Here is a 12,561-nt window from a genome sequence, read left to right as displayed (position 1 = left end):
AGAAAAGACCATGGGAAAGGACCAATCTAGTCCAAATTAGGAGTAGGAATGTATTAGGAGCAAAGTTGAAGCAGGTTACTTATCTGCCAGAACAGCTGAGAAAAGTCAGACCCTGCTTCCAAGCTGGGCCTAACTTGGAGCAAGCTAAAGAAAAAGCCAGTTAGCACCTGAGGATTAAATTGGGGAGTGTTAAGAAAGTGATAAGGTTGCCAATGTAATCACACCCTCTCAGGAAATGGGGGGAGGATGCCATTCTGAGGTAATTGCATTTCAGCAGGGTCCCTCCTGCTGGGCTCATGTCAGCTCCTGACCTGGTAATAGTTCAGCCTGTCCCTTCAAAATAAATAGGAAGTAACCTACAGGGCATAAAGATCTCCAGAAGGACTTTCAGACTTGCCCTTTTGGTGCTGGAATGAGGCTGTGCTGAGTCAGATGAAACTTGGTATATTTTGGGGTTTAGTTCCCAGTCAGAGTTCAGCGGAAGCAAAGGAAAGTGTTTTTAGCTGGAAACCTTTTTGGCACAGCTAAACCCACTTAGGGTGCAATATCTACAGAAAAAGGAAACTAAAGGGTCCTTTCCATACTGTGTCCCTTCTGTTGCTGACATCCAAGCTCAGGTCTTTGGCAATGGCAGCAAGCACACTGGCTTCTTGTGGATTTAAAAAAACATGGTGTGTACCTGTACTGAAGTACTTGTACTGTTACCTATGCTGGGTCTCAACCAGCATTCTCCAGTACAATAAGGACAGTCTTCCTCATCAGTTCCTCTGCTGGATGCAAGGATATGCAGCAGTCAACTACCCAGGATCCAAGTCAGAGCCCTGAGCAAGAAAGAAGGTATTAGAGAATTTCTACCCTGTAGAAATGTTGGTGCTTTTAGCATTTGATGCTGAGTTTTTGCTATGGAACAAGTCAGATCAACTAATCATAAGAATCCTTTGTGGAAGAAACTAAGCAGCACTTGTGAGGAATTGTGCTGGCCTACCAATGGACTGGGCTAACTTCACCCAGCCTGGTGGGGTGGCTTGTGTTAGCAACAGTTTCCCAGGAACTCCTCTGTGCTCTCAGCAGCATCTGAAAATACAGGTTGGTCAAGCAGCGCTGCAAGACAGAAACAAGCCCAGACTCTACCAAAGCCAGGTAGCAGCACAGATCCAGTACTGCGCCGTAAGAGGATGAGAGCAAGGCTTTACAGACACCTCAGGTGGCTTTGGTAGGAAGCTCCATTTAATGAGATAGATTCACCTCCCCACACCCAGAAGTTCAGCTTTGTTCACGGATTTCAGGGAGTTTAGAGTGCTTATTGTGCATATGACAGGATATGGCTCAGTAGAATGACTCACTCCCTGCAAAGTTAATTCACACTTTGCTGCTATTTCCATTCACAGGTGCTTTTGTAAGATTTAGTGCCAGGAAGTTACAAAGCTGGGAGCCAGCTCCAAATACTCCCATAGGTTACTTTACACCTAGTAAACAGTGGGTCTGTAGAAGGAGAGTGTGATTGCAGACTTGGTAAATAGCCATGCCCCCTCCCCCCCAAAAAACCCAAACAAATCCTAGAAATCCCAACAACCTCCTCACCCAAACCACAAGTTCCCAAATCATGTTGTATTGGTAGTGATTTCCTATTCCCTTCTAATTTCTAAATTTCTCCATTACCTCTGCTACTCTTGTTTTTTGTCCATTTTCTTTCCTAGCTCTCTGCTGAACCACCACACTCCTCCCTCAGCAACCTCACTTTCCAGCCATCTGACTCTGGAGCAGCTATGGGACCCCACATCTGGACAGGCAGGAGCCCTGACCTATCTGTAATACTGAAGACAAGGCTAAAAGGGTTAGTCCTGTGAGCTGTCTTGGATGGAGCCTTTGCATCCTATGTGGCACAGGCAAAATTTTTCAGCACTTGAGCTGTGTTTAACTGCCAAGGTAAGCGAAGTGAAGCTGGTCCTAAATTACCCATCAGCCTAATGACAGAGCAGCATGCTGTCATCAAGGCTCCAAATGCAAGTCCTGCATGAGCTTGGCCCAGTGAGGGCTGGGAGGGCTTCCTGACTGGTCCCTGGAGAGTGGCTTCTGGGGAGAGGCATTGAAAACCCTGGATGTTTGCTACTGCATCCCCCTCAGCAGCCTCCATACTGCGGGGCTGCTGAGGTAGAGAAAGATTAACTGAGGTAAGAGAAGGAACCTGAAAAGTTTCAGCTATGAGGGGATTTTTACCATTGCTAGTGGGGGTTAGGACATGGAGTGAGAAGTGGGGCCATTTCCCTGTTATGCTCTTTGTCAGTAAAATGGAGTAACTCCCTCTCCGTATTAAAGCCCAACTTAATTTGCACTGCCAAAATTACAAACACAAATTGTGGACATTAAAAAATTTATTTGAACAAATTTTAGACACAATCACATAGAACAAAATTAGCTCTCAGTACAGTTTCTTTTCCAGAATGAAATAACCCCTGTTTCATACCAAGCTGCTACAGGACAACCCTTGCTGTCCTTGGCAGGAAGGAGGCTGGTGTTCTTTCCACCTGTGGATCTGCTCCACAGGGATGTGGCATGCTCTTTGGCAGGTCACACCACAGCCCTTGGTCTCACAGGCTAAAGAAATGTGTAAAGACACAACAGACAACCTGAACTAGTGATGCAGCAAGGTGCCTGTACAGGTAGGATATGCACACAGGGATGCATCGCTGAGTGAGAGCTTTGTCAGGTGTCCTACCTAGACCTGTGTCAGACATGTCACTTCTAGCTACTGTCTCTGTGCTCACCATCTCTTGGGACTCCTCATGGACCCAAATGGCATTTCAGATGGAGGAGTCCTTTCAACATTCAGCTCGTTTTGTTGCACCATCCTTTTCAGGTCTCTGAGCCTTACCCTAGAAGCAGCTCCAAGGCTGTGGGCCACTTCCCTTCCCAGGAACATTTCACCTCTTTCATCCTGCAGTACTGCCCAGGGAGACAGCAGTCTTGTCTCACATCCTGGGAACTACATAAGCGGCAATACAAAACCAGCCGGCTGTGAGAGCTGTTGGGAGGCATTTGTTTGGAGCCAGACTGCATTAGTCACATTTGCCTTGCTGCAGGCTCACCAGCTCACCTGTGCTTGCCTTTGGTCTAGGGCAAACCATTCACAGCTATTTCTCTTTCTATCACATTAGTCCAGAGTGTCCTCAAAGCGATGGGCTGTGGTCAGATGCAGAGAACCCCCTGAGTATCAAAAGCATCTCTTGACAGACCTGTCATGCTCTCTGCTACATAAACCAAAATGAAATGTCTCTGCAAAAGAACATTTAAAAATTGCTGCAAGTTCTGTAATAAAATATAATAAAATGTGAATAGACTCTCTGAGGTATTAATCCCCTGAGAAAGTGGTGAGAGGGGAAGAGAGTGAAACCAGAGGAATTATTTTCTCCAGTAAAAACTTCATGGATTTCCTTTGCTTTTGATTTCAGCAGATCAAGCAGTGGCTTTTAAAAAAGGGAAGCATAACAGAAAGAAGCCCTGAGTCCTCTGTTCCTGTTCTGCAGCCTCAGGAAAAGCAGTACAAGGTAAATTCCATTCTTCGGTGGAGATCTGAAATTGAGGATTTCACTAATAAAGAGAAACTCTCTCACTACAACCCCATTCTTTTGATTCAGAACTGAATGTATTGACAATATTACTTTGAAACTCATATCTCTAGCAAAATTTTCAGGTCCCTAAAGGTTGCCCTGCATATTAGCATCTCAGCTAAGTAGAATCACAACTTTAGTTTAACTACACTCATTCTCCTTTCCTTCTCCATCTACCTTTCTTCATTCCATCTTTCTCCATTCTATTTGCTTCCTTTTCTTCCTTCTCCCTCCATCTACATTTGCCCCTTGGTAGTGTTATAAACCCTTTGCTGACCCAATTTTTTCTCTGCTAGACAAGAGTCACACCTCACTCTTCCTCACCTCTTCTTTCTTTTGAAACACCACACACACAAAAGGCCTTTCAAAGTTGGTCTCCAAGTCCACAACTACCTCTTAGGATAGGACTGTAACACCTGCACCCAGAGGACTAGAGAGTCCTCTCAGAGAAGGTTTTGTTCAAAGTATTGCTGTAGCTCCCAGTGCATTTTCTCTTCAGCCTGCTAATGGCCTTTATTTAGGAAACAACTTCTCAAGAGTACTCCTAGTACATGACCTTTAAGAAAGAGAGCTGCTTTTTCACATCCAAGTGAATTCTACCTATTTTGGTGAATGGAATCAGAGGGGGAACCCAAGCCTCATGCTACAAACTCTGCACCTCATGCCTGACCACATTGCAGTTGCATGTAACTGCCCCTGCCCTACTCTCTGCCATGCCTGTAAATCAGCCAAGACACAGGCTGATTTCAGAAGTCCCTCATGTTTATTATGCTGCATCAGAACTCTGAAAGTGTGTGAGTTTCAACCAGAAAACTGGTCATTTTGAACAATGTAAGGAACCTGCCTGTTCTGGGGTACTGAGTCTTGATGTACGAACAGCTCCCATTAGTCTGGGACAATACAGACATGTCCAGCAGGTATTACAGCTGCCTGGACCATTCCACATCTCAGCACCATGGAAATCTAGTTCATGTCTCCTTGGCATCTGATACTGTACCCAGCAAGAGACAGGTTTCCAAGCCCAGCAGCTTATCATACCCTCCTTGCTGGGGCCATAGGAGCAGTCACTCCAAGAAGGTGCAGGGCCAATTCTGGCATTGGGTGTTTCTTTTCCCCTCCCTCAAAGCATCTTCAGACAAAGCAAAAGAACTTCTTCCAGCGGCACTTAGAGAGAGTCTTGATGCCTTTGGCAGTCATCTTCTTTTCCTGACGTGCCTTGTGCTCAACACCACTGACAATGGCCATGTCAAAAACTTCTTTAAGGTTCTTCTGGGTCAGTGCTGAGCATTCCAGGTAGGCTTCAGCCCGGATTTTGTCAGCTAGACCTTCTGCCTGAGGCCGGGGCACGGGCTTCACGTGGTAGCGATCCAGGCTGATGAGGACGTTGACATCGTCCCGCAGGTCTGCCTGTGTCCCCACGAGCAGCACTGGCGCCCGCGGGTTGTGAGTTCGTATCTCAGGGATCCATTTCTCTGTAATGTTCTGGAAGGAGCTTGGGTTTACCACACTGAAGCAGACAAGGAAGACGTCGGTGTCAGGGTAACAAAGCGAGCGCAAACAGTCAAAGTCCTCCTGTAGAAAAGGGAGGGGAAAAAAAATCTTCACTGGACAGCTCTTCTAACAGCCTGATGCTGCAGTAGCTTTTCTACAAGTTAACTAGGATAGCAACAGAGGCAGGGCATTGTACTGACTTCATGGTCATGCCACGTTTCAGACACAAGTTTTAGAGTTGTGGGCATCTGTCATTCACTTGTCTATGACTGCCATACCAGCAAATGGCTGGTGCTGGACCAGTGCATTTCCTCTCTTCCCAGTTAAACACCTCCTTCCTCAAAGCCTGAAAACAATGCCCATCCCACAGGACCAGAATTGACATCTGCTTTGATAGAGCTTACCTGTCCAGCAGTGTCCCACAGCTGAATTCGGACGGGGGCTCCATCCACGAGGACCTGCACTGTAGCAGAAGGAGAATAAGGATGAGTCTAAAGCAGCTGGCCAGCATACACATGTACACTCAAGGTTTTTCTTGAGCACTTTGCTTCATACCCTGCTGAACAGACTCACTGAAGTCACTCACACCTCCTCCTAGCTCAGCATCCTCCCAAACCTCACTAAGACTTGAAGCTTACACTAGAAACGTTAAGAGAACTGCAGCAGATCTGTTTTGTTAGCTCTCAGGTGTTTTGTGCTTGTCTCCAGAATTCTGAAAGAATAGTTCCGTGTTACTGAACAACTGCTCCTCTGGATAAGGAGAGCCCTTAGCCAAACAGTTCCCTGAGAACCACTTAAAACCCACCTTTGTAATGAAGAAGCTATTAAGGAAACAGTGATCAGTGAAATCCCTTTCAGACTATCCACACACCAAAAAACTGCTGAATTACACATGTAAGGCTTGCTCCCATTTCACTCCCTAATCACAGTAAGCCTTCATGTGGTATCAACTGACTCAGCCTGAGAGCTGGCAGGACCTCTGATGGCAATCAGGAATGAAACTGTTAGATGTTTAAGTGCATAGACACCACAGAGATTAGGCTAGGAACTGAGGAGAGGGGAAAAAAGGGTTGTGGAGCTCAAAATCACTTGTAAAGTCCTGACAAGGTGGATGGGGCTGTGCTTGGATGAGTAGAGGCAGACATCATGGCTAAGGTGACAATGGCTGACACTTGACATGAGTTAGCTCCAGGGCTGTGTGCAGGGAGGACGCCTTATAGTCTTTTTTGTTAAAAACAAACAAAAACGAAACAAAACCAAAAAGCCCCCCAAAACCCACAAACAGAAAAAAAAATCTCACAACCAGAAGAAGGATAAATCTTTTGTGATTCTTGAAGTGACTTGTCAGGTGAGAAGTGACAGAAGAGAGTTTAACACAAGCTTTTGAAGGAGAGCACTCCTCCCTGAAAACAGTCTTCGGGAAAAAAGGGGGACACAGACAAAAAGATGAACTGAAGTTCGGTGGGAGACCAAGACTGGAAGAAAAAAGAAGGGGTGGGTGCGTCCACCACAGAGCCACTCCTCGCGGCGTAGCTGAAAGTCATTGCTTCCGTGTGACTGGGAAACAGTTGGGTTGTTACCATATCTGCCCCAGAGGAGGAAGAGAAACCTGTTCCTGATCAAAGAACCTGCTAGATCCTGACTTGATTTTCAAGGCAGTAGGCATTTGACTTTCTAGTATCTGGTTTTCTCTGTCTCACAAGTGCACTGAGAGAAGGAATTAGCATCTCTGAAATGTCTCGCCGTCTTCAGAAGAAACTCACCACACATATTACCTACTGCTCCAGCGTCTGCACAGAGTTTCATCCCATCTGCTGCTAGCTTGAGCTAGGTTAGCAACTCTGCAATAGCCCTTCAAATACCGCCCTCACAAGGTCCACACCCTCAGGATGAGGATAGATCATGGTACAATAGCGAAGGGGCTGGCAGAACAGGACAGCCTGGTGGAGAAAGGTCACTGGGTGCACATTTCACTCAAGGCTGCTCCAGCTGGCAGCGACACCCAGCAGGAGGTAGAGCCAGACTACATCTGTATGTGGCTGAGTCGCTGTCCCAGAGACGTCCCCCTGACAATGCAACACCTTCTCCTATCTTGTTATTGGCATCACAGTCCCATGAGCAGGATTAAGGTTAGAATTTAAACTGCTGAGTTCTGCAGGCTGTTTCAATGGCAGGTATTCCCCAAAAGTGGAAGGAATTGGATTGAAATTTCTGAGCTGGATCCTGAAGCATAATATTTGACACCAGGAAGGGACTTTCTTCAGGCTTACCCAGGGTAAGAGTAGGAGTGGGAAAGGAAACTTGTCTGTTCTTCCATTTCCTCCCAATAAGCAGAAAGTGAACTTCACAAGACACATTTTTAATGTTTTTTATTTATATCATTACAAACCCTATGAACCTATGAAGGCAGACTCAGTACTGGGACATCCAGACTGGAACTAAACCCATGTGCAGCTATCTTCAGAATACCTGCTGTTAATCAGGAAGTCTCTGCATTCATCTTGCCTTCACCTTTCTGGACCATTTTATTATAGATTTGCATTTCCAAAAATGTGCAGTCTCATAACTACAGTAATGTTTAGCCTCTCTTAGTCCAATCCATACACATTAATGCAAAGAGAGCAGAGAGTGCAGTAACCTTTCTCTTGGAGGACTGATGATTCCTTACATCTGTTCACAAAGGGCTTCTGGACCATGAACAGCAGCGTGTTCCCAGTCCAATTCCTTCAAGTAACAGCAGAATAGCTTGGAGAAGGTAAATCAACAGCTCTCAGCGTGAGCAACTGAGAGGGGACATTGAAACAAAACACTCCCTCTGAGCACCCCAAAGACTATGAGACATTGGATGTCTCATTCCTGGTCTGACTTGAGCACATCTCTAATCTACCAATCTACATTGCCAAGTAGTGCTGTGTTTCTTCATATCAAATGAAGATAAGAAGTCTTTCAAAGGGCTTTGCATTCTCCTGGGGTTTATATTAGAAATTGAAGCCCAAAGGAAGAGGAGTGTAGAACAAGAACAAAGATAGCATTTACAAAAGTGGAAACTAATGAGAGCTCATCAGCTTGCAATTCTAGCCAGACTTATAAAACCTGTCAACTTTTTGACAAACTCTGTTCAATGCAAACTTCACCAGACATGAGAGAAAAGGATGGTTTTCCCGAGTATCAGTTGAAGCTAAAATCACAGCCTTACACTGTAGACTATTTCTGAAGCAAAAACCACCACTAACAAAAAAAAAAAAAATCAACTAAGCCCCCTTCTATTTAGTCATGACAACACCACAAAACCAGGAAGATGCCCAAGTTCATAGAACTTGCAAATCAACTTGACACAGATGCGGAACGGAGGACCTCCACCTGCTAAGCCTCACAAAAGGCGGGAGGGACTCGGTCCGAGTCCCAGAAACGCCCTCGGGCTGTGTGTCCGCAGCTCGTGCTCCCGGGAGCGCTCGCCCCCACCCGCGCCGGGGCCCCGCTCCTCCCGAGCTTCCCGCGGTCTCGCTGCTCCAGACTGCATCCTCCGGGCCGCCATGTGCCCCGCGCAGCCCGGCCGGGCACCTACCGGAGAACGTGTCGAGGGCGGTGGGCTGGTACTCGTCGGGGTACCCGTTGGTGGTGTAGCTGACCACCAGGCTGGTCTTCCCCACGGCGCCATCGCCCACCAGCACGCACTTGATTCCCAGCTCCGGGCCGCTGCCCCGGGACGGGCTGTGTCTCCGTACGGCGGGCGCGTAATCCAGGAGCTCCTGGGGAGGCATGGCAATGGCACTGACGGTGGCACGGCGGACTCGACAGGGCTCAGCTTGGGGAGCGGCGCCGCAGGGCCGCTGCCATGCTCCTGAGAGCGGGCTGCTGTCTGAGCTGCCGTGCGGGGCCACCCTCTCCAACCCGCCGAGCTTCGCTCCTCATCACTGCACCTGCCGCCCTGCGCACAAAACCAGCCCCCATTTCCCTAGTCCCGCCCTGTCCCGCCCCGTCGAGAGGCGGCCCGGCCCAGCCCTGCTCTGCCGCCTCCTCCCGCCGCCGTCCCGCGGGCGAGGGTCCCGCTGCGGCACCCCCTGCCCCGCCAGGCCCCCGAGCGGCGCCTGCCCTCGGAATTTCGGCAGGTGCCACGCCGGGCTCTGAGCCGCGCACACACGGGAAAGCCGCGCTCCATCCGAGTCGCCCCCGCTTGCTTTTTGAGAGAAGCAGCTCCTCTGTGCCATTTGGGGCATCTGTGATTTCTGTCATGAAATCAGGACAGAAGTAAAGCCAACAGTGCTGGTCAATATTGCGAAGGACAATCTAAAGCAAATGGTCAAAAGTCATCCCATCTGTTAACTACATGATTGGCATTACTGGGTTGCTGGGGCCCAGCCAAGCTGTTCCTACCTGCTGGCAAAAGCTGCAAAGTGTATTTTCCCAGCTGCATGGACAAGTGCAGGAGTTCCCAGTCTGCTGCCTGTTTTTCATATTCACCTCTGGTAGCTCCCACACCACACTGTGCCCTTGGCAGCTAAGAAGAGAGCTCCATCCCTGCCCTGAGGATCTCGCCGTCTAAAGCAGTATGACTAAATACAGGAGTGGGAACACACCACTTAAAAGGAGAGACACAACCACACTATCTCAGCCATCACTGCGCACCAGTGTAGCACCTCCAAGTGATTGGAAACACTGGAGGGAAAGTATTAATTCCTGCAATACCCAATATTGCAACATTAGCTTTGAATGTGGAGCTGCCTCCTAATGGAGGAGCTAGACTCAGGCTATCAATGAACAATACTCATTTAGTTACCATGATGTCCTTCAGGGTCCTCTCAGCAAGGCAGACCTGTCTGCACTAGGCAGGTCTGTGCTGCAAGCAGCAGCTGATTAGCAGCTGGTGAGTTTGTCTTGCTGTAGTTTGCATCCATGCTGAGAAAGATACAAAGGTGTTCCACCTACACTAATGCTGAGCTTGAGAAGAAATCTTTAAGTCAGGTACAGTCTAGAGTGCTTTTCCCTGTGGGTGACAGAAAGTCATGAGCACTGTAACCCTTCAGGTTCAGTGGACAAAGCATGTCCTCTCTTTGGAGAGGGCCAACAAGCTTCCTGGGAACTGCAAGAAGGCTTTTCCTCTGCAGTTTTCTCTAGCAGTTTGTTTGAATCAACCCCTTATATGTTTTTACATGTAGCACAGCCTTGAATTTCTACAGCTACAAAAAACGGGGATGGTATTAGAAACTAGGCTGCTGCTAAAACATGCGCCAGGTAGTCTTGCTAGAGCAAGTGGCTGCTATCTCAAGGGACTGGCTTGCATTAGACTGTTTTTTTCCAGTGCCATGCTCTTCAGTGCTAGTTCAGAGCCAGGTGACATCTGAACTGCTCCAGAAAAGGCAGAATGCACTGGGGCAGGCCATACTCTGCAGTGTGTGAGCTGTGGCAGTGCCTCCAACAGGACCAGCAAGGACACACCACACTGCAGCTGGGACAGGCAGCACACCAAACAAGGATCTTACAAAGCTTTCCCAGTGCATTTCAGACTGGCTGACTTTCTATGAACTATGACATTTCCATTTAATCAGAAGAAATGAATGTAAATGAGGGATTATTCACCAAATTGTTCACTGTTGGCAGGGACAAGAGATGAAGAGAAGTTGACAGTTCAAGTTCCCTATTTGCTGCTTGCTTAGGAATGTATCTCCCTTAAGAAGATACACTGTTGCCCCACTCTACAGATCCAGCCCTTCTTCTCTTATTCCTTACCTAAAATCTCTTCCTTCTGGGACTACGCTCCTTTTTCCTTGCAGTTTCTGACAACCGTTGGTTGACACACACTTAATTTGTCAATGAGCTTAAGTGATTTTTAATCTATATTTAAACAAAGTGATTAAGCAAACAAACAGGGCCGCTCCCATGGATTCGTTTCTCAGGTCTTTCCTTCGTCCTGACAGCTAACAGTGGATGCAGGTTTAGTTTCACAACACAGAGAGCAGTCAGATATTTTGGGTTTGCCAGATTTTTTTTCACAGTTCTGGCTTTTTTGCAGTGAAAGTCTGTGCCATTCTCTGAGCTGCTGAACCAACAGCTCTGGGGACTGGCTCTGCCTATGTAGGCAGCAGGTAGATTAGGAGAGCCCCGTCGTATGCTGCTTGCCTGACATGCTCCTCTGCCAAAATCAGTTTTGCCTGAGTGGGAAATACACAGTCTGCAAGGCTGTATTTGGCCTCACTCCCAGGAATTATAATTAGTACAAATTATGATGGTATTTCTCATTATGTGAATTCCTATCCACCAAGAACTAAGTGCAGAAGATCAAACTCTTTCCAGGCAGATCAAATACAGATTTCAGGTCCTGTTAGTTTGTAGCCATTACTCAGCTGGGCTGCACTATCTAGGCTGCTCCATTAAAGTGATTTACAGTGGAAATAAATTTCTATATTCAGGCAGTGTGTGACTGTCACCACCAAAGAAACTTTATACATCTGTACAAAGTCCTGTTATTAAAAAACCGAGTTATTTAGAGGAAGTCACTTCTGTTCTGCCCATTCCTATTAATTATAATAACTTTTCTCACCCCTGCTGTGGCAGGAGAAGTCCATCTATGGACCAAATCAAGAACAGTACATAAGCCAATTTGGATGAGGAGGACACATGGGCTTGTCCCTTGTGGGGATGAAACTACAGATCAGCTCAAACTATTCCAGATAATTTCCATTCTGAAGTGCAGTACTATAATATGGGGAAATGGTGACACTGGGATTTTTAGCAGATAGTGGTCCTGACTTTCAGTGTCTCCTGAGCGATACTTGACCTCCAACAGCCTTGTATTCTGTTGCTCTGACATCGTGTTCTGCCTCCTTGGATGATATCCTGCTTCCCAGTCTTGTCCGAAACTCACAGAGTGGAAGCCATTCTCATTTTTGCAAAGCTTAGCAAATTACTCATGTTGCCTCAGAAAAAGCATTGTATGTTATGGGAGGTGGCAGTTTTAAAAATAGCATGGCTCCCTTCTCACCAAGGGAAAGGAAAAATATTATCAGCCCCTCCTAACATGGCAGCGAGCAAACCCAGCCTTCAGCATTACCTGCATTTGTACAAGTGGGCTGAGTTTGTCAACATGGCTCCTTAGCAAATGGTGCCCTGGGATCCCATCTGTTACAGTCTGTTCACAGACTGCACAGGAGAAACCTAAACAACGAGAAAGGGGGGCACAGTGAGAACAGGCGACAATGCCATCACACACAGGGCAGGTGGGTGGGGGTCCACATTGAGAGGGGGGCTAAACTGGAGTGCAGGTGCCAGAGCAAACTGGATCCCGTGATGCCAAGAGACACTGAAGAAATCGAGGTGCAGCCGCTGCCCAGCTGGTCGAATTCGTAATTGCAAGCAATGACACAACCAGTTCTGAGTCACCCAGTGTTTGTCATGCACCTGAGTGTGCTTCCTCCCTGGGAAAAATCGAGCTAACTATAATTACCACTTAAAAGGAGTGACAGAC

General features: G+C 47.4%; 1 protein-coding gene across 1 annotated transcript; it reads right to left on the bottom strand.

The window, feature by feature from the left end:
- Positions 1–2,354: 2,354 nt before the first annotated feature.
- Positions 2,355–9,003, bottom strand: RHOV (ras homolog family member V). Its single transcript, XM_064715237.1, has 3 exons — positions 8,665–9,003; positions 5,504–5,562; positions 2,355–5,180 (listed from the first exon to the last, which is right to left on the bottom strand). Exons 1-3 carry the CDS (start codon positions 8,858–8,860, stop codon positions 4,740–4,742), a joined length of 696 nt encoding a protein of 231 aa, XP_064571307.1. The 5' UTR covers positions 8,861–9,003; the 3' UTR covers positions 2,355–4,739.
- Between the last annotated feature and the right edge of the window lie 3,558 nt (positions 9,004–12,561).

This window comes from Zonotrichia leucophrys, chromosome 5 (assembly GCF_028769735.1).
Source record: "Zonotrichia leucophrys gambelii isolate GWCS_2022_RI chromosome 5, RI_Zleu_2.0, whole genome shotgun sequence".
In the NCBI taxonomy this organism is placed as follows: Eukaryota; Metazoa; Chordata; class Aves; order Passeriformes; family Passerellidae; genus Zonotrichia; species Zonotrichia leucophrys.
The sequence above is the reverse complement of the archived record's forward strand: the minus strand, read 5'-3'. Positions and strand labels throughout refer to the sequence as shown.